At 41.9% G+C, this 25,586-nt stretch overlaps 1 protein-coding gene across 3 annotated transcripts in view; it reads left to right on the forward strand.

Annotated features, from left to right (window-relative positions):
* The window catches only part of VIT (vitrin), a 125,907-nt gene that overhangs the window by 28,400 nt on the left and 71,921 nt on the right, over positions 1-25,586 (forward strand). For all 3 annotated transcript variants that reach the window (XM_082672489.1, XM_082672490.1, XM_082672491.1), the window contains exons 2-3: positions 894-963; positions 10,026-10,091. In XM_082672489.1, the coding sequence (XP_082528615.1) occupies positions 912-963; positions 10,026-10,091 (118 nt within the window). In that variant the 5' untranslated portion in view covers positions 894-911. The remainder of the gene's footprint in view (positions 1-893; positions 964-10,025; positions 10,092-25,586) is intronic.

Consider the following 25,586-nt stretch of genomic DNA (forward strand, 5'->3'; position numbering starts at 1 on the left):
AAACTCCCCTTATTCTTCCTTTGGGGGCCTGCACACTCTCTAATGTTATGGTTATTTCTGTCCAGGTATGTTTTCTCACTTCTATTGAACTGTAAGTCTTTTAAGAGCAAGAACTATCTTTTAATTCAATTTTAATCACCTCATCCCTAGACATACAATAAGAGTTTAATAAGTATTTATTGAGTGAATTGTTTTTGTAATCTAAAACAATTTGTAGGATTTCCCTGGTGGCGCAGTGATTAAGAATCCGCCTGCCAATGCAGGCGACACGGGTTCAAGCCCTAGTCCAGAAAGATCCCACATGCCGCGGAGCAACTAAGCTCGTGTGCCACAACTACTGAGCCCACTCACCATAACTACTGAAGCCCACGCGCCTAGAGTCTGTGCTCTGCGGCAAGAGAAGCCACCGCAATGAAAAGCCCGCGCACCACAACGAAGAGCAGCCCCCACTCACCGCAACTAGAGAAAGCCTGTGCGCAGCAACAGAGACCCAATGCAGCCAAAAATAAAATAAATTTATTCAAAACAAACAAACAAAAACCCCCCCCACAATTTGTAATCTAAAAATGTTCTCTAAATACCGTAAGTGTGGCTTTTGTCCTAATTTGAAGACTGGTTGAACATATTCTGGAAATTGTGGAATTATTTCCTCTTTAGTCTAAGACCAAATCTCTGAAGAAGAGGAGGCTGGTGGCTAGAACAGGTTTTCTGAGAATAGCCTCTCTGGGTACCAGCGCAGCTGACCTCCATGCGTTGTTTACAGAAAGCCGCAGATTGAAATCCTAAGACTCCAGAGGGCAATGCAAAATGAGGCAGCCCCTTCCTACACTCTGTGCATCCAATTCAGAACTCTTTGCTGAAATATGATGATGTTATTGTTTCTTCCTCTCTAGGGTGCCATTTTGATATTTATGGGGATTGCTGTCCTCACTATGAAGGCATCTGTTATTGAAATGTTCCTTGGTAAGTACTTTTATATGTGTATCTGGATACGCTTTTAACATTCTCCTAATGTCCAAAGAATCTTGCCAACAAAAGATTTAAACCAAGACAGAGCATATAAACAGTTCAGTGTATCTTTTTATGATAAACATTTTGGAGAAATGTTTAACTGGGAATGTTAAATGTAGATCAAATTCAGAATGTATGTCTATATATTTTTTATATAAAGCAAGCGTGTATACATATGTATGTCTACATATTATATATTAAGCACACATATATACACACATATTTGCGTGTGTGTATTATTCAGCAACTAGCAACTATTTCAGATAAAGCATATTTACAGATTCTGAATTTAGAGAACTTATTTCTTAATTTCTCAAAAAAAAAAATTCTTATCACTGACATGGCCTTACTTGTACCACTGGCAACTCATACTTTTAGAGGTGAAACCCTTTAACCTTATATTATCAACAGAGAACACAATTTGGGGTAGGCCCTTAAGGAGCAGCAGGTCAACCAGACGAAAGAAAAGTGCTGATGGGTTTAGCACTAAGCCCAAGGGTAATCTTTGGTTAATCTTGACCCCGCTGTGCTGTGGCCACTCGGTGTCAGGCAGAGTGATCCTGTGGGTCACTATGAAACTATTGCCACGGAAGGGTACAAAGGCCTTTTAGATAGTCAGTATTAGTTTGCTAGAGCTGCCATAACAAAATACCACAAACCGGGTGGCTTAGAACAACAGAATGTTATTCTGTCACAATTCTAGAGGCTACAAGTCCAAAATCAAGGTGTCAGCAGGGCTGGTTCCTTCAAAGGGCTGTGAGAGTGAACTCTGTTCCATGCCTCTCTCCTAGCTTCTGGTGGTTTGCTAGCAATCTATAGCAATCCTTGGCATCACCCCAACCTATGCCTTCACCTTCACATGTGTTTGTCTGTGTCTATATCTAAACACCTGCACCTCTGTGTTGGTCTGTGTCTATATCCAAACTGCCCCTTTTTTATAACACCAGTCATACTGGATTAGAGGCCCAACCTACTCCAGGAGGATGACGTCACCCTAACTAATTAAGTTAGTTAAATTTAACTAATTACATCTACAACCACTTTATTTCCAATTAAGGTCACCTTCTGAGGTATTGGGGGCTAGGACTTAAACACGAAGTCCATCAGAAGTCCTATGAATTCAGGGAGGGGGGCACACAATTCAACCCATAATATAGTCAGAATGTGCAAGGTCTGTGCAGAGGGGAATCTACAGTGGCAGAACTGAGGACTGGAAGAGAAAGAGGTGACACAGCCGGGAAGGCAAGGGGCTCTCAGTATGGTGGAAGGAGACTGGGCTGGGAGTCAGAGGGAAGATAAGGTTCTGGCCCTGACTCCACCACCAACTTGCTAAGGAATATTCTCGTTGAGAGCACAGGGTCCTTCACTTCCACCTTGCCCTTCTGAGAGGCTATCTCCCCCCAGCCCCATACTAACCTATAGGTTAGTAGGGGTGAACACAGGGTGGGATGAGGGTGGGGCAGGGGTTAGGAATAGGAAGGATTTAGCCACTGTAAAACAAACAAAACAAAACACAGAAACCCTGAGGCTGGTTCACACTCCGCCATGTCCCCCACATCACGGAACCAAGAAGAACTTGACTGTCCTTGCTTGTCTCGCGCCTCTCAGCCTGCCCTTCTGCAAAACCGCTTTCCCCTCAGGGTTGCTCATTCACAAAGCAAGAAATCAAAGTAGAAAAGGGAGACTCCTACCGCAAATTCTCTTCTCTATGTCCTTATATGCCCCTCCCTGGAATCTCTCTTATTCATCTGCTTGTCTCCATCCCAGGGACCTTTTCCTTAAGTCCCCCGAAACCCTCTTCAGTACTGTGACAGCCTCCCTGCCCCAAATCCTTACCCCTCTAACTCCTTCTCTACCACACCCCAATTAATCTCCCTAAAGCCCATATCTGATCCCACTCTCCTGACTTAACACTCAGTGTTTTCCCTTTGTCTTTATGACGGAGCCCACATCTCTCAAAGCGCCTTGCTTGCTGGCAAGGCCTCTCTCATATGGCTCTTGCCGTCCCCTCCTGCTCTCCTCCCTACCACAGAGCCCAGCCTGGCTTCCAGGGACGTGGGAAGTGCTGACCTTCTCATTCCCCTGAAGGTCGAGTCATTTCTCCCTTCCAGGTCTTTGACTATGCTGTTCCCTGTCCTGGAATGTTCTTCCTCTCACCCCCACACACCCTACTGGCCCTCCAGGAAGCTTCCTCTGCCTTCCATTTGATCAGACCCTCTTCCTATGGGCTTCCCTGGTGCCCTGTATTGATTCTAGTCACGACTGCATGGCATTCACCTCGTTATGAGGCTGCCTCCCCTGACACTGTACGACACTGATAGCAGGAGCTGTGTCTTGCTCACTGTTGCATTTTCAGTTCTCAGCACATCTCACAGGCACTCAAGAAATACGGCTAAATATATTATTCTTGTCAGGGATGTTGGATTTTTCAGGTTTCAGAGTCTGATTCTGCACCCAATTCCTATGTGTGAATTTTTTCCCCCACACCAAGTGATTCCTCAACACCAGCTGGGTTGCCTACAACTCGGCTCAATTCTGACACCATTCTACCCGGAGGTAGCATCAGATCCTGCAGGTAAGGGCTCACACAAGACTGCCCGCCGCCACCCAACACACACACACTTCAGATGCCGATTGCAAGTCAGGCTGTCACCTGTGCTTCTGACTGACTGGCTATAAAGCAGAGGTTTCCATGACCCCCTCCTTGCGTTTGATTAATTTTCTCAAGCAGCTCACAGGACCCAGGAAACCAGTTTACTCACTAGATTACCAGTATATTACAAAGGATATTAAAGGATACAAATCAACAGCCAGATAAAGAGATACATAGGGCGAGGTCCTGAACAAAGGAGTTTCTGTCCCCGTGGAATTTGGGCCCAGCGCGGTGGCACATGGACGAGCTCTCATTCCTCAACCTGGAAGCTCTTTGAACCCTCTCCTTCTGGATTTTTATGGAGGCTTCATTACATAGGCATGATTGATTAACTCACTGGTCATTGGTGATTGATTCAACCTCCAGCCCCTCTTTCCTCTTGGGAAATCAGGAGATGGGACTGAAAATTCCAGCTGTCTATTCACGGTGGGTTTCCCTGGCAACCAGCTCCCTCATCTTTAGGGGATTTTCAAAAGCCACCTCATTTACATAAACTCAGTTGTGATTGAAAGGGGCTTGTTATGAAAAACAAGACACCCATTTCACCTTTATGGCTCTGATTTCAGGAACTGAGGACAAGAAATCAAATATAACAGACATGTGGACACAGGGGGCAAAGGGGAGGGTGGGACGAATTGGGAGATTAGGTTTGACATAAATACACTACCATGTGTAAAGTAGATAGCTTGTGGGAACCTGCTGTATAGCACAGGGAGCTCAGCTCGGTGCTCTGTGGTGACCTAGAGGGGTGGGATGGGCGGGGGGGGGGGGGAGGTCCATGAGGGAGGGGATATAGTTATACATAGAGCTGATTCACTTCGTTGCACAGAAGAAAGTAATGCAACATTGCAAAGCAATTTTACTCCAGCAAAAAATATATATATTATAACAAAAGATGCTCCCACTGCTCTTATCACTCAGGACATTCCAAGGGTTTGGGGAGCTGTTAGGCAGGAACTGTGGCCGGAACACCAAAATATATATTTATCATAAATCACAATGTCACAGCGAACCATCCAAAGATCCCCCAAAAGCCCTCTAAATTAATGTTAATTAAGTGTCTAATCGGTATATATCAGAGCTAGCATGGTCACTCTAAACGTGTAAATTTATGATGTAGCAGAGCTGTATGCTGCCCACTGTCATCGGAGCACCACATATAATCAACGACTGCACTGTGGGGAGAAAGTAGCATAAAAAGCCTCAGGCTGCACCAGCACCAGCTGGAACCTGCATTCTGGTTCCAACTTCTGCCCCCTCCCCCTCCAAAGCAGCTTTAGCTGAGATGTCCACCTTGACCTTGGTTTCTTTTCTACAAAATAAAAAGATGACCTCCAAAGCTCCTCCCAGCTTCAATATTCTACGATCTGAAGCATAATTTTGTGATTTATGTGATTATAGAGAATAAGTTATCCTGTCTCTGCAATGAAGCTCTGATATATTTCATGCTAGATGTTTCATTGAGTAAGTAAGTAAGTCGAAAGCAAAGCATAGGGGAAATTTGAGCTGATTTTAAATCATCTGCTTTATAAATCAGTTTTCAGGAAGGCACTGTGGCCACTGTTAAAGAGAACCAGAGTTGGACAGTATTTAAAGCAGTAAAAACAGATTTTAATCAGGAACCATTGCAATAGGGGAAAGGAGACTTCAGTATTGTACTGGGCTCAATTCCGAATATAACAAGGAAAAGTGGGGATTTATAGCCAAGGAGCGGCTTGCAGGGGTCAGGGGATGGAAATTACTAAGAGGAGAGTTCACGGGAATCAGGGGATTCTTGCTAAAGGCAGACCAGGGTGATCACATATCAAGGGTGGAGGATTCTCTCTAAACAAGATTCTTGCTAAAACTAAGGGATGCAGGCCCAACAAGGACAGACACAGAAGCCCAAGGTCAAAGCCTAGTTGAGAAGAGGGCTTAGAGGAGCCTGACTAAAGTCTGGTGAAGGAGAGAGTCCCTGTCAACACCACCTGAGTTAGTATCTTGAGTGGCACTAAGGGATCAAACAAGAAGTTTACGGGCTAGAATGAAGCACTTCTATAAACGTTCTAGACACGCAGTAAGTATTCAGTAAGTACTTACTGATTTAATAATTGGTTAAATGTTCTGGCACTTCATGTCTTTTCTTGAAAATAAATGGATTCTGATTATGACTTAATACTGACAGGACGAGTGGAACACAAGTGCCTATTAACCATGCCAATGATTTTAGAAAGCACTTTTCATTATTGTAAGTCTATCTGATTTCAATACGACCAAATTAAATAACAATTGTCTCTTTCTAATTCGAAAAGAAACATTCTGCATAAAACATAGAATATTTATGTGTAAGAACTTTACCATGAAATGGGAAAAATACAGAAAATATAAAATAGGAATTATAACTCTACCATTATTAAAATTTTGGTATATTTGTTCCAGGTATTTCTCTCTGCGTATATTCTAATTTTGTCAGAATCATGCTTAGGGTTAGAGCTGAGAACTTCCCAGGTCATTTAATCTTCTGCTAAAATCATTTGAAATAAATGCTTAGTATTCCCCTACTGTTGGGACATTTCCAAGATTTCATTATTTCCGATTGCTATTAGGAATAATGCTGTAATGAACACCTTTTATTATACATAAATCCTTGTCTATGTCTCTGATTATAACTTGGGATGTATTACTAAGTATATATTTTCTAGGATGAAGAATATAAATGTTTTTTAAGGCTACTGAAATGTATTACCAAATGGCTTTCCAGAATGACTCCACCAACAGTGTACTGGACTGCCCTAATCCCAAATCTATGCCAGGATTAAGTATAATCTTGTGTTCAATATTCAGTACACACTGTGAGAAAATATCTTGTCATTTTGCTTTAGCCTGCATTTTTTATCATTAATGAGACTGAACATTGTTTCAGGCTAAGTCATTTGTATTTTCTCTATAAATTATGTGGACGATAATTTACTTAAATTGAATTTTAAAACAATTGCACCTCAGCTATCTTAATCATACTGATGGCCATATTAGACAGAAACAGAGCAGAGGAAAATTTTTATTTGAAAAAATAAATTCAATATTTAATTTGTTTTGAAATTTCAAACACGACTAGCGAAAGGTGAGAACTTTTCATGTTACTCAGAGCTGGAACATTGAATTTTTAAAAATTGAGAAGTATTGCTGCAGAGTTGGTAAATCACGGTTGCCTTGGAACTTCAGACTCTAGCCTTGATTTCCTCAAGGCCTCTAGACTCTAATGGCCTCAGCTGTGGCCATTCAGCTACTCCCATGGAAGGGCTTTCAGACCTGTGTTCTGCTTTGTACTTTGAAGCGAGCATCTGTCATCCATCTCGGTGCTCTGCCAGGCTTCCTAAGAACAGGAACACAAGACTGATTTTTCTCTCACCCAAATTCCACATGCAAGTCACCATTTCCAAGGTAGCAAGAGAGGTCTTGCAGATGAGGAATGACTTGCTTCAGGGCACAAGCACATTTGCAGCCTTACTGACCAGCTCTCCCCTTGAGGAGTGGCTTCTGGGGAGCTTTAATTAACAAGCATCTAAGCTGAGGGGAGGGCCTCTGTGTACCACTGAAAATAATGACTTTATTAACCACTGCTTAAACCTGAACCCAGCTCTGCATGTTTTCAGCCTGGAGGGTCTTGGTCAAGAAAATGCGAGTGATGGGGTGGGCTTACTCAAATATTTATAGTCCTAATGATACCAAGACTTATAAACCACATGCCATGGGTACACAGCCCCAGAAAGACAGTATTTGGTTTCCCACCAAGAACTGATACCCAAATTTATGACTATTTCACTTACTCCCTCTGCTTTATGCGCGTAATTTTTTCTATATATTTATTTCGTACTTGTTTTTTTAAAAATATTCTAGTTATTTATTTTTGTGTATAAAATGAAGATGCTGTCTTTGGACAGAGTTAAATGACACAGAGCCTACTATAAAAATCAGACCTCCACGACATTCACACCCTACGCAAACCCCAGAAGTAAATAACACCTAAAAAATGTCTGCCTTCATTCTACTTGGCTAGACGTTTGGTTTTCACTCAGTTCTCTTTCATGGCTCTGTTCTTGCAGGACATGGTATGTCAACTGTCCAGGCCTCAACTAGTGCTAATAGTCAAAACAGGATAATTCGGGAGCTACATCATTGGCACAGCTCAGCTAGTTAATCATAAGATAAATAAAAAATTTTCTTAACAAACACTTGGTGACATTGCCACTTTTTCCTTCAAAGACAGTTAACAATTCAAGAATGCCTAACTCCTGATTTATGCTTTAATCAAGCATCTGTGTTGTTAAAAAAAAAAAAACATAAAGTAGGAAGTAAAATTCCTATTTTAATTATTCTGCTGCCTCATGTTCACCTCCAGAATTCCAAATCCATCCAGAAAGTGGGGTTTCTCAAAAAGTAGCTAAAATGGAGGTTAGTTAGAGCAGTATCATCTTTGGGTGGGTAAGGTAGAAGGAGGCCTGGAAAGGAAGGAAGAAGAAGAGAGACTGACTAGCCTTTTGAAAGGAAAAACATGCTTTTCTGTTTATAGGTAGAATTAGTCTAGGTACAGAGAAGTGAGCATTTTCAGACATTATTAAAAAATTGCTATGAGAAATGTTCACAATATATATCAAAAATTTAAGTGGGCACCGCATGGCACAGGGATATTGGCTCGGTTCTTTGTGACAGCCTGGAGGGGTGGGATTGGGAGGGTGGGAGAGAAGGAGACGCAAGAGGGAAGACATATGGGAACATATGTTTATGTATGACTGATTCACTTTGTTATAAAGCAGAAACTAACACACCATTGTAAAGCAAGTATACCCCAATAAAGATGTTAAAAAAAAAAAAAATTTAAGTGGGCATATCTTTCAGACAAGAAACCCTATTTGGAATTTTATTTTAAGGCAATAATAAGGAATCCATGCAAAGATAAATCTATTTATATTAAATCAGGAGTTGACTAAATTATGGTATGTCCATGAATTGCAATATTTTGTAGGCAGTTAAAATTATTATGAGGGGAACATTAAATGACAAGAAAAAATGTTTCTATATCCTTAAGTAGAAATTAAGTTTATGACACATTGTAAACAGTATAAGCATCATCAAATGTTTGTTTCAAAGTACAGTACATACATATATATAGAAAAAGCCTGAAAATATTATACTTTTTGCTTTCATCCGTTATTTTCTGTAGTACTGTTTTTGAGTGTTTTTTTTACTGTCCTACAAGGAACATGTATTATTTTGGTAATAAGAAAAATTCGGTCAATGTTATACACACACACACACACACACACACACATATATATATATATATATATATATATATATATATATATATATATATATATATATAGTGTTGGGGGGGGGTACGCGGGCCTCTCACTGTTGCGGCCTCTACCATTGCGGAGCACAGGCTCCGGATGCGCAGGCTCAGTGGCCATGGCTCACGGGCCCAGCCGCTCCGCGGCATGTGGGATCCTCCCGGACTAGGGGCACGAACCCGCGTCCCTTGCATCAGCAGGCGGACTCTCAACCACTGCGCCACCAGGGTAGCCCTATATTTTAAAAACACAAGGCTCACACTAGCAATGCGACTTTAAACTTAAAGGCATAAAGAGTTCCCCTTTCTTCCCCTATTGTTTTGCTTCCCGAAGAGCAGTATCCAGGTTCTGCTCCGTTTCCGAGAAGGAAGCTCACCTACCTGCAGCTGGCCTCTGGGGGGCGCAGCACCAATTGGGGCTGGAAGGACCACCAAAGACAGTCAGGTCGCACCATACCCTGCGAGGAGTCTCTCTCGTCTCCCCAGTCCCCCTCCTCCTTGTCTTCCTTTCCAAAGAGTCCTCCTCTGAGGCTTTGTACGGACGCGCTTCATCACGCCCTCCCTGTCTCTCTCCCACGCACATGCGCGCACTTCAAATGCACACGCGCGCATGCGTATGCGGTTCTCTGGGCATTTGGAAACTCAGTGTGGAATAGAAGAGAGAGAACAGGAAGGGCCTGGGTGTTCATCCTACCTCTACAATTTATTCCTGGCACCAAGCAAATCAGTGGGCTTCGCCAGACCCACGTTCCTGCCTTTGGAAAGTGGAGATGGTGGCGCTGGTGTGGTGAAATTTAAAGACAGCAAAACACGGGACAGATATCCAAGAGGTATTTTTAAAAGGCCCTTTCAGCAGAGGCTAAGAAAAGCACAAAGTATACATCTTATTTCCCCAACCATAAAATAAGGGAAAATTAGTTCTACTAACGAGAATACTTTAACATATGCTTGAAGCAAACATAAAGGTAAAAAGAGAGAAAGCATTTAGGTGAAATAATATTGATTCGATTTTTTTGCCTTTTCTTCATGTAGTTTTGCTGGTGACTGGAATACACTCAAATAAAGAAATGACAAAGAAGATTAAAAGGCCCAAATTCAGTAAGTAAAGTTGCAGTTCCTCACTGGTACAACACCTGTGTCTCGCATGTAGAGGACTGTTACACTTGTTTCAGATAATTTGGAAAGTTTGGGGTTTTTCTGTTTTGGGTTTTTTTGTGTGTGTCTTATCTCAATACTTTGCACTCAGACTAATTAGTAATGATTCTTATTTGTCATCTACTTCATTCCAAAAAGCATGTGAAATAAGGGTTCTTATTTTAGGGTAGATACGTGGTTCTACTATATTAGAAAAATTCAAAATGCACATACAAAGACCAGGCGACACTATGTCTCTATGCCTAAGCTGGAGTAGGTATTTTTCTGCCGTTCTGTCTCAATTCCCCATACCAGAAAATTCAGTCTGGCTAATGCAAAAGTCCAGCAAACCTGCCCACCTTCCAGCGTGCCCTGGAATCAATGGGTAATCTCACAGAAAAGTTTCACACCCAATCAGTGGAAAGAGGAATAATTAATTTCATTTTTGGGTGATAATTAAGGTTAGATGACAGAAAAGCCAAAATAACAGTTGCTTAGATAAGACTGAAGTTTCTCTCTCTCTCCTGTAAATATATTCTGGGCTTCTATGGGAGCTTCACAATCTTCAGGGACGCAGACTCCTTCTATCTTGTCATTCTGCTTCTCTCAATGTGGCTCTCAACTCACTGTCCAAAATGGCTACCCCAACTCCATCCATCATGTCCACATTCCAGTCAGTAGGAAGGGATGAAGAAAGGCACATACTTACTCCCTTTAAAGACAAGTCCAGGAAGTCAAATACACCACTTCTACTTAAATACCATTGGCCAGAATTCAGGGAGAATGGGAAATGTCTTGATTTCAAGCATCTGCATGCCTAGCTAAAAGTAAGGAGTACTATTATTAGGAAAGAAGAGAGAATGGATACTGGGAAAGAACTAGCAGGACAGGACATAAATGGAAAATCTCACACTCAAATCTTGTGAGCACACTGAGCTATCTGTATGTAAATTTGTAGACTTGATGGACGCTTAAATTAAGGTATATTTATGAAGGACCATAAGAAAAAGACTTTAGGTATATTCAGTGCTCTGTGCTGTCTACAAAAGAAACTTCTGTATAGGCATTAGATTTAGGTGCCTTAAATCAGCAACATTAAGATTTTGAAATAAAAGAAGAGATTTGTTTCACGCAGCATTTTTTTTCTTCTATTCCTTTAAGCCCTTTGTGCAGGACTTCCTGTTGAAATGAGACCAAAAGGGCAGCCATCCACAGCCTCCTAGTCTGAAAAACTAAAAAGGAATCAGTTTTTTATTTATTCCTGTCAGGAAGGAGAGCCAGGAGAATCAGGCCAGGGGCAGATGTGTGTTCAGAACAGTGATTGGGTTAATATGGAGACAAATGCACACTCAGGTATGAATTCCTTTGGGCTGTTCCCAGTATCTTCATTAACTTGTCTACAAAAATCATAAAAGGTTCCATGATTACCATGACAACAGTTTTCAGTGACTATGAAAGTCTGTGCTAAACGACCCAAGGTCAAACCTCTTTGAGAGATCTCAAATGGATTCAACTTCTGATATGCTAAATTCTAACCTTATTCTCAAAATCTCCCTAGTGATACAACACTTTTGAATCAATGTATGCATGAGGCCTTTTCTCTAATTAGAAACTCTGTCATGGTCATTAAATAAGGGGGAAAAATATAAAATGAAAGTAATAGGATATTCCCAAACTATGGCGATACCTGATTCTTTACCTCAGGAGTATTTCCAAATTGTAATCTATACCTTGAGGCCAAAGTAATTTTCATTTTTTCTGTTCAACCTTGTCAATCTGCCACTGGGGCAGGTGACTGATAGCAAGGGAGGCACATCGTTCATTCACTTGACAAGTATTTATTGGGTGCCGGCTAAGTACCAGGTACAGTTAGACACCCAGATACAACAGCGATTGAGACTCAGACTGTGCCCTCACAGAGCTCAAAATCTAGAGAGGAAGAAAGACAAGTCACCAGGCAGTTATGGTGTCTTATGTAAGTGCTAGGACTCGGGAGCTAAAGGTACTCCAAGAATATGGAGAAAAAAGCTATGTATCTGGGAGGGCTTCCTGGAGGAAGTGACACATCTACACTGATATCTGAAGGCCGAATAGGGATTGACCAGGCAAAGATGAGGGGAAAAGAGTGTTACAAGCAGAAAGAAAAAGCATGCCTAAGCCCTGAAGAAAAGAAAGAGCTCAAAAGTAGTTCCATATGACTGAGGTATAGAGTGGGAGGCACATGTGTTGAGATAAGAGATGGAGGGGTAAGCAGGCACCAGATCGTGAAGATCTTTGTTACTGTGTCTAGGAATCTGCAGTTCATCAATGAGGGCAATGGGGAATATCTCAGTGCAGATCATTTAGGTGCAGTTAGCAGAAATCCAAGGCCAATTTGCTTAAGCAGAAAAGGAGATTTTGGCAGTACATGAGGTAGCTCACATGACATGAGGTGTCTCGCAGAACCCAAGGTGGGGAGGGCAGCTCGCACTCACTGGGACTGTACCCCAGGTGGAAAGATCTCAAGAATTGGTGTCTCTGCTTCTCTCTGCATGTCTGCCTCACTACCCACCCACCGATCCACTGGTTCATGCAGACCATGTCTCTCAGCCCTGATCTCAAATTCCTGGGAGAGAAACTCTAACTGCATCAGCCTAGGCTGGGAGGGTGGTTTTCAGAGAAGAGTAGAATGGTTAGGGTTGTGTTAGGGAAATAAAACAATCCTGACAACAAAACCCAACAAAAATCCCTTTGTCCCAGCCTATGAAGAGAGAAGAGAGAGTACACAATATTATTAGTGAGTAAGCATTACAGATAGACATTCATATACAGGTAGGATGAAAGTATCTACCAAGTCTGGACAGAATTTCACACACACTTTTACAGTGAAGTAGAAGACAGAACAATTACAACTTCTCTTAACTCCTGGAAAGATAAATACATGGACCTCCTGAGTGTCTTTTGTATACCTGGAGACCCCTAAACTCCTTCTGGAGGTGAGTATCAATATTTGCAGATCCAAGGATCAGAAGTCTGGAGCCCTTGCACTCTGCAGGTGATTCCGATGCCTGCTAAAATTTGAGAACCGCTGGACCCAAGATCAGGGATGCTTACAGATGTGAACGTGAAATCATGGGTTCTCTTCAGTGCCCTCTGCCTCTTTCCTAGCCAGCCCTCAATTTTCACCAGTGTTTATTCAGGACTAAAAGTCTTCACCACCCAGAGGACTGAAGGTAAAATAACAAGGAGGAGGTCGTTTGAGAGTTTTGCCCAGAGGACAGTTTACTGACACCTACTACACATGGAGCACTACTTTCGTCTCTTGAGGATCTAGTGCCCAGACATGGTACCAAGAGTCGGCAGAGCCAGATCTGAAACTCAGGTCTCTGTGAGGCTCAACACCAGATGCTTTTCCAGTGCCTCGTCTCAAGCTAGCCGTTTAGGAATTAAGTATCCATTGCCTAGAGGCAGATGAGGTGTTAAGATAATCAAGGGCTGACTGAATAGGAAGTAAAGTAGAAGAAATGTGGGAAAATAGAAAAAAGAGTAAGCGCATGAGTTTCCTCCTTTGGCTTGGCCTTAGACCTAAGGAGGCCACACTAGCGCATCTATTCTGTCTATGCATACGGTTACTGTTACTTTAGGTAATTGTCACTTTCTCTCCTCCCTACTTCCTCTGCTTTCTCATTTTTTCTTCTCATCTCCTTTTCCTTCTTTCTATTTCTTTGGTCTACCCATGGCCCCAGGGGCCCTTATGGACCTTGCTCAGCTCCACTGGAGGCCCTTTGGGCCAAAAAGGTAGTACATGTTGAAAATAATTTCGCATGGGGCTTCTACAAAAGGAAAAGCAAAGATGAAAAAAAAATTGGGATTAGTTCTTAACGGCTCTACTCCTCCCACCCATACATGACCATTCATTCCAAGCTAGTATTTTGTTCTCACGTACACAGTCGTATTGGGTACAATTTTATTCTGTCACTTGGTTTATCACAGCATCTTATTTTCTAAGTCAAATCAAGTCTGACACCAGACTGCCAATTGCCTAGGGCTGAAATATTAAAATTCCATCATTACAAGGGATTCCTCCCTTCCAGCTCCAGGCATTGGAAGCCTTATGCAATTTACAACATTCAGAGAGAGCCCCCGCATTGCTCAGTGTCCCAGCACATGTTATTCCTAGAAGTTGAGTAGCTCCATCGTTTCATGAATGGTGGGATCTTGGCAAATGTGGGGAAGCCCTATGCCGAAGGTTCTACCCAGAGGGGCACCACACCAGGTACTGTTCCAAAGTGATGTTCATCCAAGGCAGCTGCTAGGGAACAGGGGCATTTCCCTTACTGGGACCTACCTGCCCACTTCCACCTTCCCAGTCTTGGAAGGTCATTTTCTCTCCATCACTCTTTGGGCTGACCAAGCCCAATCCCCTCAAACAAGGAGGTTTCTGAGCAACTAATTCCCAGAACCTTGAGGGAGAGTTGCCAGGCAACCCCTGCCCTCTCTTTTGCAACCTTGAGCTCCAGAGATAGGAGAACACAAAAGTCTGACTACCTTCTTAGAATAGTAAGGGGAAAAATACAATAAGAATAAGCATAAGTTAATGTCTTAGTAAATTAACCTGCTGTATGGTGCAGGGTAAAGTTTACCATACTGTACAGAATGAGAGTTTTACCAAGTTTCTTTACAGATGTGACTTTTTCAAGGCTCTCATTTTCCTGCTATGTTTTGGAGCCATAGATCTGACCTTACCCACAGGTACCTCACTAATATATTTAGTCAGCTTAAACCTACTCAAGCAGTTTGTAACAAATGACCAAAATGTGGTTGCGTTTTTCTTGACTGTTGAAGGCTACAAATAATGGTTGAAGGGTTTAGGTGTGTTCATAAAATACTTCTCCTAAGGCAGTCAAGATACCTTATAGGTTTTAAGGATTAACTTCATTTATGTTAGATTCCACATTTGAAAAAGGCCTACTCTTCAACTCATGAACCTTTTAGCCCATACTGCAATAAACACATCATATGTTTCCCCATAAATTATGCCCACCAACAACTCTAGAACGATCCCTGTCTGGCAGAGTGTTTGTGCTAGAGAGAGAAAAGCTTTTACGTTGTAAAATCTCCTCAATAGCTTTTCTACATGTAAGGAAGCCCCAGAAGGGCTCCAGAAGCAATGGCCTTATAGCCTAAAGTGGGGTCAGATGAGATAGTGTTACACAGGTGAGAGCTGTGATGATTAACTCCAACAAATTGTTGCCTGTCCATCCTGCAAAGCCTCTGACTTCAGTGAGCACCCGATCTTGTATAAGGTAAAATAAAATTATGCAAAGGAAAGCCTTCCTGGACCCAACACCAATTGCCAACACACAAAAAACCAGGTTAGATGGCTCCTGTGTATGCTACACTTGCTCTGCTGTCTACTTACTGCACGTTATTATAAGAGCTTTTTTATACAGTCTGTCTTCTCAACTAGACCAAATAATTAGTGCTCATTAGGTATTTGTTGGACGAACTACAACAATAAAACAAAACACTGTAAAATAAAGCAAAATGTGGTAAATGCTACCAAAGAATAACAAGGGGTCTACAATAGGATTCATACTAGTTTCTTGAAAGAGCATTTAAGGTAGGATATGAAAAATAAGTGGAATTGCAGAGGTAGGTGGAAGGGCTTTCTAGGTGCACTAAACCCAGATATCATGGGGAAGATGGGGTCAGGAAACAGTGAGTGGCGTGACTGGGTTTAAGTGCTGGGGAGTCGTGGAGATGCAGCTGGAAGGTGGGTTAAGACAAGGCAATGCCAGTCTGAGAAGCTTTGTTTTTTGCCATTCTTTAGAGGGTGGGAACCACTGAAAGTGTTCTGAGCAGGAAATCTACATGATGAAGACAACAGTCAGCAAGATAAACAACAGCAAGATATTCCCCACAGGCAGTGAAGCCACATGCTGGAATATCTCCATTACACTGGAGTCTGTTGAGATAGTCTTTAACTTGGGGTGAAATGTATAACCTTTAATTCACATAGCTCTCTCCAACAAGTTAATCTTAATACCATGTAAGGCATGGAAAGATTTTTGCAATCAACCTGGAAAGGGTGGATAATTCCCAGAGGTACTGCCTCAGCATGAAGAGGTAATAGTTCTGGGACTTGGTTATTGAGTACATTGGACACTGTTGAAGACATACAGCTCTGTGATTGTAGGAATTGGGTATAGCAAGCACACAGCTTCTTCACTGGGCTCACGTGTCGTTAGCTATAGCAACTTGTAAGGAACCCCCAATGTTTGCTTGCTCCTTAGACACTTGGTACCAACACCAGTGTGTTCTCCACACAGATTGATGTGTGTGCCATTTCTCACACCATGAAAAAGGAAGTGGATTAACTCTCTAGCCCTCCTTCTGGTGTGTGGGTGAGAAGGGAGGTGGACTCTCTCTGTGTTGTAGATTTTCAGTTGAATAAGCTTTACCGTGGCAGTTCTCAGAAATAACAGGCAAAGAATGCAAGGAAAATTGCACTAGAAGAGTTGCCTTGCAGTTATTTGGGATACATGCACAGATGTATACAGACATACACACAAATGCACACACACACACACACACCCCCAGACAGACAACCTATTTACAAGACATATCCTATATTTACCCACTAGTGGTTGTCAGTGACCTTCAAGTTCAGAAAAGCCTCGTAGGATTAGAGTAGGGAAGCAACCATTTAACTCCTTTTCTTCAGTAATGGGAGAAGCAACCAGGTGGAGCTGGCAAAGCTCTGTGTCTGGAGCCAGAGGGTATGAGTTCAGGGCCTGGCTATGCCACTTTCCTGGTACCTGAGCTTGAACAAATAAACTTATCTCTCTGCAAAATGAGGACAATATGCCTCTCAGGGTTTTGTTAAGAGTCAAGTGAATAAGTGTGTATTACATCCTTTCTAAATTAAAAGTAGGTTACTTTTAGGGACTTCCCTGGTGGTCCAGTGGTTAAGACTCCGAGCTTCTACTGCAGGGGGCAAGGGTTCAATCCCTGGTCAGGGAACCAGGGAACTACTCTAGCAGAGAGCTGATTGTTTCAGGCAAGGTCACCTTCCTTTGGAGGATGACAGCAGTCTGTCAGGTGGATTACCTCACTCGTGCTGACCAGGAAATTCCAGATGGACTTGTTAAGATTACATTCCTGGGAAAGAATGAAACTGCAGTTAGGTTAGGCGTTGTCTCGGTTTGGTGACGTGAGCTTTGCACAAGTGACTCTATGTTGGGCCTGTTGTCTCTCTTTTGACAGTACTAACTGGGATTCTTTCTGAGGTGATGAAGATGTAGAATTAGATAATGATGGTTTCACAAACTTGTGAATATACTATAAATCACTGATTGTACGCTTAAAAGGACCCATTTTATGGTATGTGAATGGTATCCCAACTTTTAAAAATGGAATTTTCCAAAAAGAAAAAGAAAGGAAATTTCTTCTGAAAATAATATTGTACAGTTCTGAAAAGAGTTCTAGCAAAAACAACTGTCGACACCTTGATCACAGTGGGACTATTAATTCACCCAGTGCCCATGTGATGTGACCCTTGCTGACTCCCCAGACCTTATCATGGACCTCCCCCCAACCCACTCACTACGCTCCAGGCACACTGGCCTCCTTTGTGTTCTTGAAACCACCAAGCCCTTTCCCACATCAAGGTTTTTGCCCTGGTTCTTCTTTCTGCCTGGAAGGTCCTCCTAGACCTTTGCTGGCTGGTAACTTCCCATTATCCAAGTAACCATGGTAGGAGAGTAAATAGAGAGGAATACAGGGACCAGATCCTTTAGGGCCTCGTGGACCATATTAAAGAGCTTGGACATTAGGGCAGCAGGAAACCAATGAGGGTTTTAAGCAGGAGAATGATGAAATGTGATTAAATTTTTTAAGTATCACATTGGCTGTTCAATGGAGAAAGGACTGAGGCAAAGGGTGAGCAATATGGAAGGAAATAGACAAGCTAGGAGGCTATTGTGTTAATAGTCCAGACAGGAAATGTCAGTGAACTGGACCAAGGCGAAAGCAGAGAGAAATTGCAGATTTGGAAATAAAACTAGCTTGACTTGCTAATGGATGGGTTCCATTTATCCCTTCATTCATCCAGCAGACATTCTGTTGATTAGCAATGAACAAAACACACAAAAATTCCTGCCCCCATGGAGTGTATAGTCTAGTAGATGAAAGAAAATGTAACAAACTGGGACCTTGAAAAAGTAGTAGCATTTGAACAGCTGAAAGGAAAAAGGGTTCCAGGTGTAAGGAATGATACAAGCCAAGTTTGTGAGATAATATGCCTTTGAAAAGTACCAGAGGCAGTACTGGCAAGCCCCGAAGTTCCATGGAGGGGACTGTGGAAACGCCTTAAAGATTTTAGACTTTTTCCTCAAGGCAGCAGAAAGATATTGACAGCTTTTGACCAAAGATTCAACTTCATTTATGTTAGATTACACATTTGAAAAAGGCCTACTCTTCAACTCATGAACCTTTTAGCCCATACTGCAATAAACACATCATATGTTTCCCCATAAATTATGCCCACCAACAACTCTAGAACGATCCCTGTCTGGCAGAGTGTTTGTGCTAGAGAGAGAAAAGCTTTTACATTGTAAAATCTCCTCAATAGCTTTTCTACATGTAAGGAAGCCCCAGAAGGGCTCCAGAAGCAATGGCCTTAGCCTAAAGTGGGGTCAGATGAGATAGTGTTACACAGGTGAGAGCTGTGATGATTAACTCCAACAAATTGTTGCCTGTCCATCCTGCAAAGCCTCTGACTTCAGTGAGTACCCGATCTTGTATAAGGTAAAATAAAATTATGCAAAGGAAAGCCTTCCTGGACCCAACACCAATTGCCAACACACAAAAAACCAGGTTAGATGGCTCCTGTGTATGCTACATCTAGCAATCACACTCCTGGGCATATAGCTGGACAAAACTACAATTCAAAAAGATAAATGCACCCCTGTGTTCATAGCAGCACTCTTTACAATAGCCAAGACATGGAAACAATCTAAATATCCATTGACAGATGAATGGATAAAGAAGATGTGGTATGTGTGTGTGTGTGTGTCTGTGTGTATATATATATAGATATATAGAGATATATATATAATGGAATACTATTCAGCCATTAAAAAAAAGAGTGAAATAATGCCATTTGCAGCAGCATGGGACCTAGAGATTATCATACTAAGTGAAGTAAATCAGAAAGAGAAAGATACCATATGATATCACTTATATGTGGAATCTAAACTATGACACAAATGAACTTATCAATGAAACAGAAACAGACTCACAGATATAGAGAACAGATTTTTGGTTGCCAAGGGGGAGGGCGGGTGGGGGAGGGAAGGACTGGGAGTTTGGGGTTAGCAGATGCAAACTATTATGTATACAATGGATAAACAACAAGGTCCTACTGTACAGCATAGGGAACTATATTCAATATCTTGTGATAGACCATAATTGAAAAGAATATGAAAAAGAATATATGTATAACTGAAGCACTTTGCTATACAGCAGAAATTAACACAACACTGTAAATTAACTATAATTTAATAAAATAAATTTTTAAAAAAGATTCAACATAGTCAAAGACTTTTTAAGAAAAATGGAAAAGAGGGACTTCCCTGGTGGTCCAGTGGTTAAGAATCTGCCTTCCAATGAAGGGGACATGGGTTTAATCACTGCTCGAGGAACTAAGATCCCACATACCATGGGGCAACTAAGCCCACGCGCTGCAATGAAGAGCCCACACGCCGCAACTAAGACCCAATGCAGCCAAATAAAAAAATAAATATTTTTTAAAAAAGAAAAATGGAAAAGAATGCTTTGCAAAAGAATTTGCTACCAAGGAAGAATTAACATGATCTGGTCACTGGTGTCAGGAGAAGGAAGCATTCATCTTCAAATTTTATGTGATGATCATTTTATTTCATTAAATTAATATTTTTGCATAATCTTCTTAAAAATAGAATTTTACTCTAGTTGAATATCACAGTAGAACAAAATTAAGTTTCATATCAAAACTGTTTATGCATAAGTGCTTTTATATTATAATACTTCTTCCTCATTAACAGCCAAGAGGCAAGCTTACAATGGCCGCCTCTGATTGATGAAGAAATTTGTTTTCCCGAAGCAATGTGGCTTGCCTTGAAAGCCACATTCACTGAAACATGAATGGACAATAAGAAGCAGATTATACAGTTTGATTTGGCCTCTACATCATTGGCTTATTGTATATGACATCACCCAATAATCACTGTGTTATTAGGTCAGGCAGAAGAACCAACTTAGAGCAGAAACATTTGCAGTTGTGCCTCTAAGATTCCAATGTTGCATGAAGATAGTGGCTCAAACAATACCAGTTTTGCCCAGGAACACTCTGAGATCAGTACAGCAGACACATGACCTCAGTGGGCAGCATCTAAAGGTTATCCTTTCATTCTAACCATCCAGGTTTCAAATAGTTCTCTTTTCCCTGTGTCTGGTGCCAAGGGCCTCTGGGAAGGAATCCTTGGCAGATTCTGAGGTGCTCTAATGTGAGCTCTGTCAAGAAAATCATAACGGCCATGAGAAGGCAAGGTAACCTTGAGGAATCATATGAGGGGGAAGCAGAGCAGATGGCTGAGGAATAGGTCTCTGTGTAGTTTCCACTCAAGCAGTTCTGGGCTCCCCCAGGATCTCTGTGACTTTAGCCCAGGGTTCTCTCATTTCCACCAACAAAACTCCACTCAGGAAGGAATGGAAGAGGCTCTCTTCTTGCTTTCTCCAAATGTTCCTAGGAGTAAACCTTCTTATGACTTCTAAGTTCTCCCCCAAGGTTAATAGTGGGGATGCACCATTCCCCATCCCCTGAGTCTTATTTGCCACATCAGTGTCTTCCTGCTCCCTTCAGACCTGAGATGGACACTTCTTGAGTTGCCTTAGTTTTGACCTGTCCTCTGAAGGAAGTCTTATTTCTGCACTTTTGAGATGAAACCCAAAGAGAGATGAAAGTGAATCTAGAGACCTTCAAGATGGTAGAGGAGTAAGACGTGGAGATCACCCTCCTCCCCACAAATACATCAGAAATACATCTACATGTGGAACAACTCCTACAGAACACCTACTGAATGCTGGCAGAAGACCTCAGACTTCCCAAAAGGCAAGAAACTCCCCACGTACCTGGGTAGGGCAAAAGAAAAAAAAAGCAGAGACAAAAGAATAGGGACGGGACCTGCACCTCTGGGAGGGAGCTGTGAAGGAGGAAAAGTTTCCACACACTCAGAAACCCCTTCACTGGCAGAGATAGGGGGTGGGCGGGGGGAAAGCTTTGGAGCCACGGAGGAGAGCACAGCAACAGGGGTTCAGAGGACAAAGTGGAGAGATTCCCACACAGAGGATCGGTGCCAACTAGCACTCACCAGCCCGAGAGGCTTGTCTGCTCCCCCTCCGGGGCGGGCGGGAGCTAGGAGCTGAGGCTCCAGCTTCGGAGGTCAGACCCCAGGGAGAGGACTGGGGTTGGCGGCGTGAACACAGCCTGAAGGGGGCTAGTGCGCCACAACTAGCTGGGAGGGAGTCCGGGAAGAAGTCTGGAACTGCCTAAGAGGCAAGAGACCATTCTTTCAGGTTGCATGAGAAGAGGGGATCCGGAGCACCGCCTAAACGAGCTCCAGAGACGGGCACGAGCCGCGGCTATCAGCGCAGACCCCAGAGACGGGCATGAAATGCTAAGGCTGCTGCTGCAGCCACCAAGAAGCCTGTGTGCGAGCACAGGTCACTATCCACACCTCCCCTCCCGGGAGCCTGTGCAGCCCGCCACTGCCAGGGTCCCATGATCCAGGGACAACCTCCCCAGAAGAACACACGGCGCTCCTCAGGCTGTTGCAACATCATGCTGGCCTCTGCCACCACAGGCTCACCCCACATTCCATACCCCTCCCTCCCCCTGACCTGAGTGAGCCAGAGCTCCCTAATAAGCCGCTCCTTGAACTCCATCCTGTCTCAGAGAAGAACAGATGCCCTCAGGCGACCTACACACGGAGGCAGGGCCAAATCCAAAGCTGAACCCCGGGAGCTGTGCGAACAAAGAAGAGAAAGGGAAATCTCTCCCAGTAGCCTCAGGAGCAGCGGATTAAATCTCACAGTCAACTTGATGTACCCTGCATCTGTGGAATACCTGATAGAAAACGGATGATCCCAAAATTAAGGCGGTGGATTTTGGGAGCAACTGTAGACTTGGGGTTTGTTTTCTACATCTAATTTGTTTCTGGTTTTATGTTTATCTTAGTTGAGTACTTAGAGTTTATTATCATTGGTAGATTTGTTTATTGATTTGGTTGCTCTCTCCTTTTTCTTTTATATATACATTTTTTTCCTTTTTCTCTTTTTGTGAGTGTGTATGTGTATGCTTCTTTGTGTGATTTTTTCTGTATAGCTTTGCTTTTACCATTTGTCCTAGGGTTCTGTCTGTTTTTTGTTATTTTTAAATTTTTAATAATTTTTTATTTTAATAACTTTATTTTATCCTTTCTTTCTTTCTTTCTCTCATTCTTTCTTTCTTTCCTTCTTTCTTACTTTCCTTCTTTCTTTCATTCTTTCTCCCGTTCGTTCTTTCCTTCATTCCTTCCTACTTTCTTTCTTTCTTTCTCTCATTCTTCGTTTCTTTCTTTCTTTCGTTCTTTTGTTCTTTCTCCCTTTTCTTCTGAGCTATGTGGCTGACAGGGTCTTGGTGCTCTGGCTGGGTGTCAGGCCAGTGCCTCTGAGGTGGGAGAGCAGAGTTCAGGACATTGGTCCACCAGAGACCTCCTGGCTTCACATAATATCAAACAGTGAAAGCTCTCCCAGAGATCTCCATCTCAATGCTAAGACCCAGCTCCACTCAACAACCAGCAAGCTACAGTGCTGGACACCCTAAGCCAAACAACAAGAGAGGAACACAACACCACCCAGTAGAAGAGAGGCTGCCTAAAATCATAATAAGTTCACAGACACCCCAAAACACACGACCAGATGCAGCTCTGCCTAACAGAAAGACAAGATCCAGCCTCATGCACCAGAAAACAGGCACCAGTCCTCTCCACCAGGAAGCCTACACAACTCACTGAACCAACCTTACCCACTGGGGGCAGACACCAAAAACAACGGGAACTACGAACCTGCCGCCTGTGAAAAGGAGACCCCAAACAAAGTAAGTTAAGCAAAATGAGAAGACAGAGAAACACACAGCAGGTGAAGGAGCAAGGTAAAAACCCACCAGACCAAACACTTGAAGAGGAAATATGCAGTCTTCCTGAAAAAGAATTCAGAGTAATGACAGTAAAGATGATCCAAAATTGTGGAAATAGAATGGAGAAAAGACAAGAAACGTATAACAAGGACCTAGAAGAACCAAAGAGCAAACAATGATGAACAACACAATCAATGAAATTAAAAATTCTCTAGAAGGGATCAATAGCAGAATAACTGAGGCAGAACGGATAAGTGACCTGGAAGATAAAATAGTGGAAATAACTAGTGCAGAGCAGAATAAAGAAAAACGAATGAAAAGAATGGAGGACAGTCTCCGAGACCTCTTGGACAATATTAAATGCACCAACATGCGAATTACAGGGGTCCCAGAAGAAGAAGAGAAAAAGGAAGGGACTGAGAAAATATTTGAAGAGATTATAGTTGAAAACTTCCCTAATATGAGAAAGGAAATAGTCAATCAAGTCCAGGAAGCTCAGAGAGTCCCATACAGGATAAATCCAAGGAGAAACACGCCAAGACACATATTAATCAAGCTATCAAAAATTAAATACAAAGAAAAAATATTAAAAGCAGCAAGGGAAAAGCAACAAATAACATACAAGGAAATCCCCACATGGTTAACAGCTGATCTTTCAGCAGAAACTCTGCAAGCCAGAAGGAAGTGGCAGGACATATTTAAAGTGATGAAAGGGAAAAACCTACAAGCAAGAATACGCTACACAACAAGGATCTCATTCAGATTTGACAGAGAAATTAAAACCTTTACAAATAAGCAAAAGCTAAGAGAATTCAGCACCACCAAACCAGCTTTACAACAAATGGTGAAGGAACTTCTCTAGGCAGGAAACACAAGAGAAGGAAAAGACCTACAATAAAAAAACACAAAACAATTGAGAAAATGGTAATAGGAACCTACATATTGATAACTACCTTAAATGAAAATGGATTAAAGGCTCCAACCAAAAGACATAGACTGGCTGAATGGATACAAAAACAAGACCCATATATATGCTGTCTACAAGAGACCCACATCAGACCTAGGGACACATACAGACTGAAAGTGAGGGGATGGAAAAAGATATTCCATGCAAATGGAAATCAAAAGGAAGCCGTAGTAGCAACTCTCGTATCAGACAAAACAGACTTTAAAGACTATTACAAGAGACAAAGAAGGACACTATATAATGATCAAGGGATCAATCCAAGAAGAAGATATAACAATTGTAAATCTTTATGCACCCAACATAGGATCACCTCAATACAAAAGGCAAATGCTAACAGCCATAAAAGGGGAAATCGACAGTAACACAATAGTAGGTGACTTTAATACCCCACTTTCACCAATGGACAGATCATCCAAAACAAAAATAAATAAGGAAACACAAGCTTTAAGTGATACATTAAACAAGATGGACTTAATGGATATTTATAAGACATTCCATCCAAAAACTACAGAATATACTTTCTTCTCAAGTGCTCGTGGAACATTCTCCAGGATAGATCATATCTTGGGTCACAAATCAAGCCTTGGTAAATTTAAGAACATTGAAATCATATCAAGTATCTTTTCCAACCACAATGCTATGAGACTAGATATCAATTACAGGAAAAAATCTGTAGGAAATACAAACAGATGGAGTCTAAACAATACACTACTAAATAACCAAGAGATCACTGAAGAAATCAAAGAGGCAATTTAAAAATACCTAGAAACAAATGACAATGAAAACACAATGACCCAAAACCTATGAGATGCAGCAAAAGCAGTTCTAAGAGGGAATTTTATAGCAATACAATCCTACCTCAAGAAACAAGAAACATCTCAAATAAACAACCTAACCTTACACCTAAAGCAATTAGAGAAAGAAGAACAAAAAAACCCCGAAGTTAGCAGAAGGAAAGAAATCATAAAGATCAGATCAGAAATAAATGAAAAGAAGGAAACAGTAGCAAAGATCAATAAAACTAAAAGCTGGTTCTTTGAGAAGATAAAATTGATAAACCATTAGCCAGACTCATCAAGAAAAAAAGGAAGAAGACTCAAATCAATAGAATTAGAAATGAAAAAGGAGAAGTAACAACTGACACTGCAGAAATACAAAAGATCATGAGAGATTACTACAAGCAACTTTATGCCAATAAAATGGACAGCCTGGAAGAAATGGACAAATTCTTAGAAAAGCACAACCTTCCAAGACTGAACCAGGAAGAAATAGAAAATATAAACAGACCAATCAC

The sequence above is a fragment of the Grampus griseus genome (genome assembly GCF_964374135.1).
Source record: "Grampus griseus genome assembly, chromosome: 15".
Taxonomy (NCBI): Eukaryota; Metazoa; Chordata; class Mammalia; order Artiodactyla; family Delphinidae; genus Grampus; species Grampus griseus.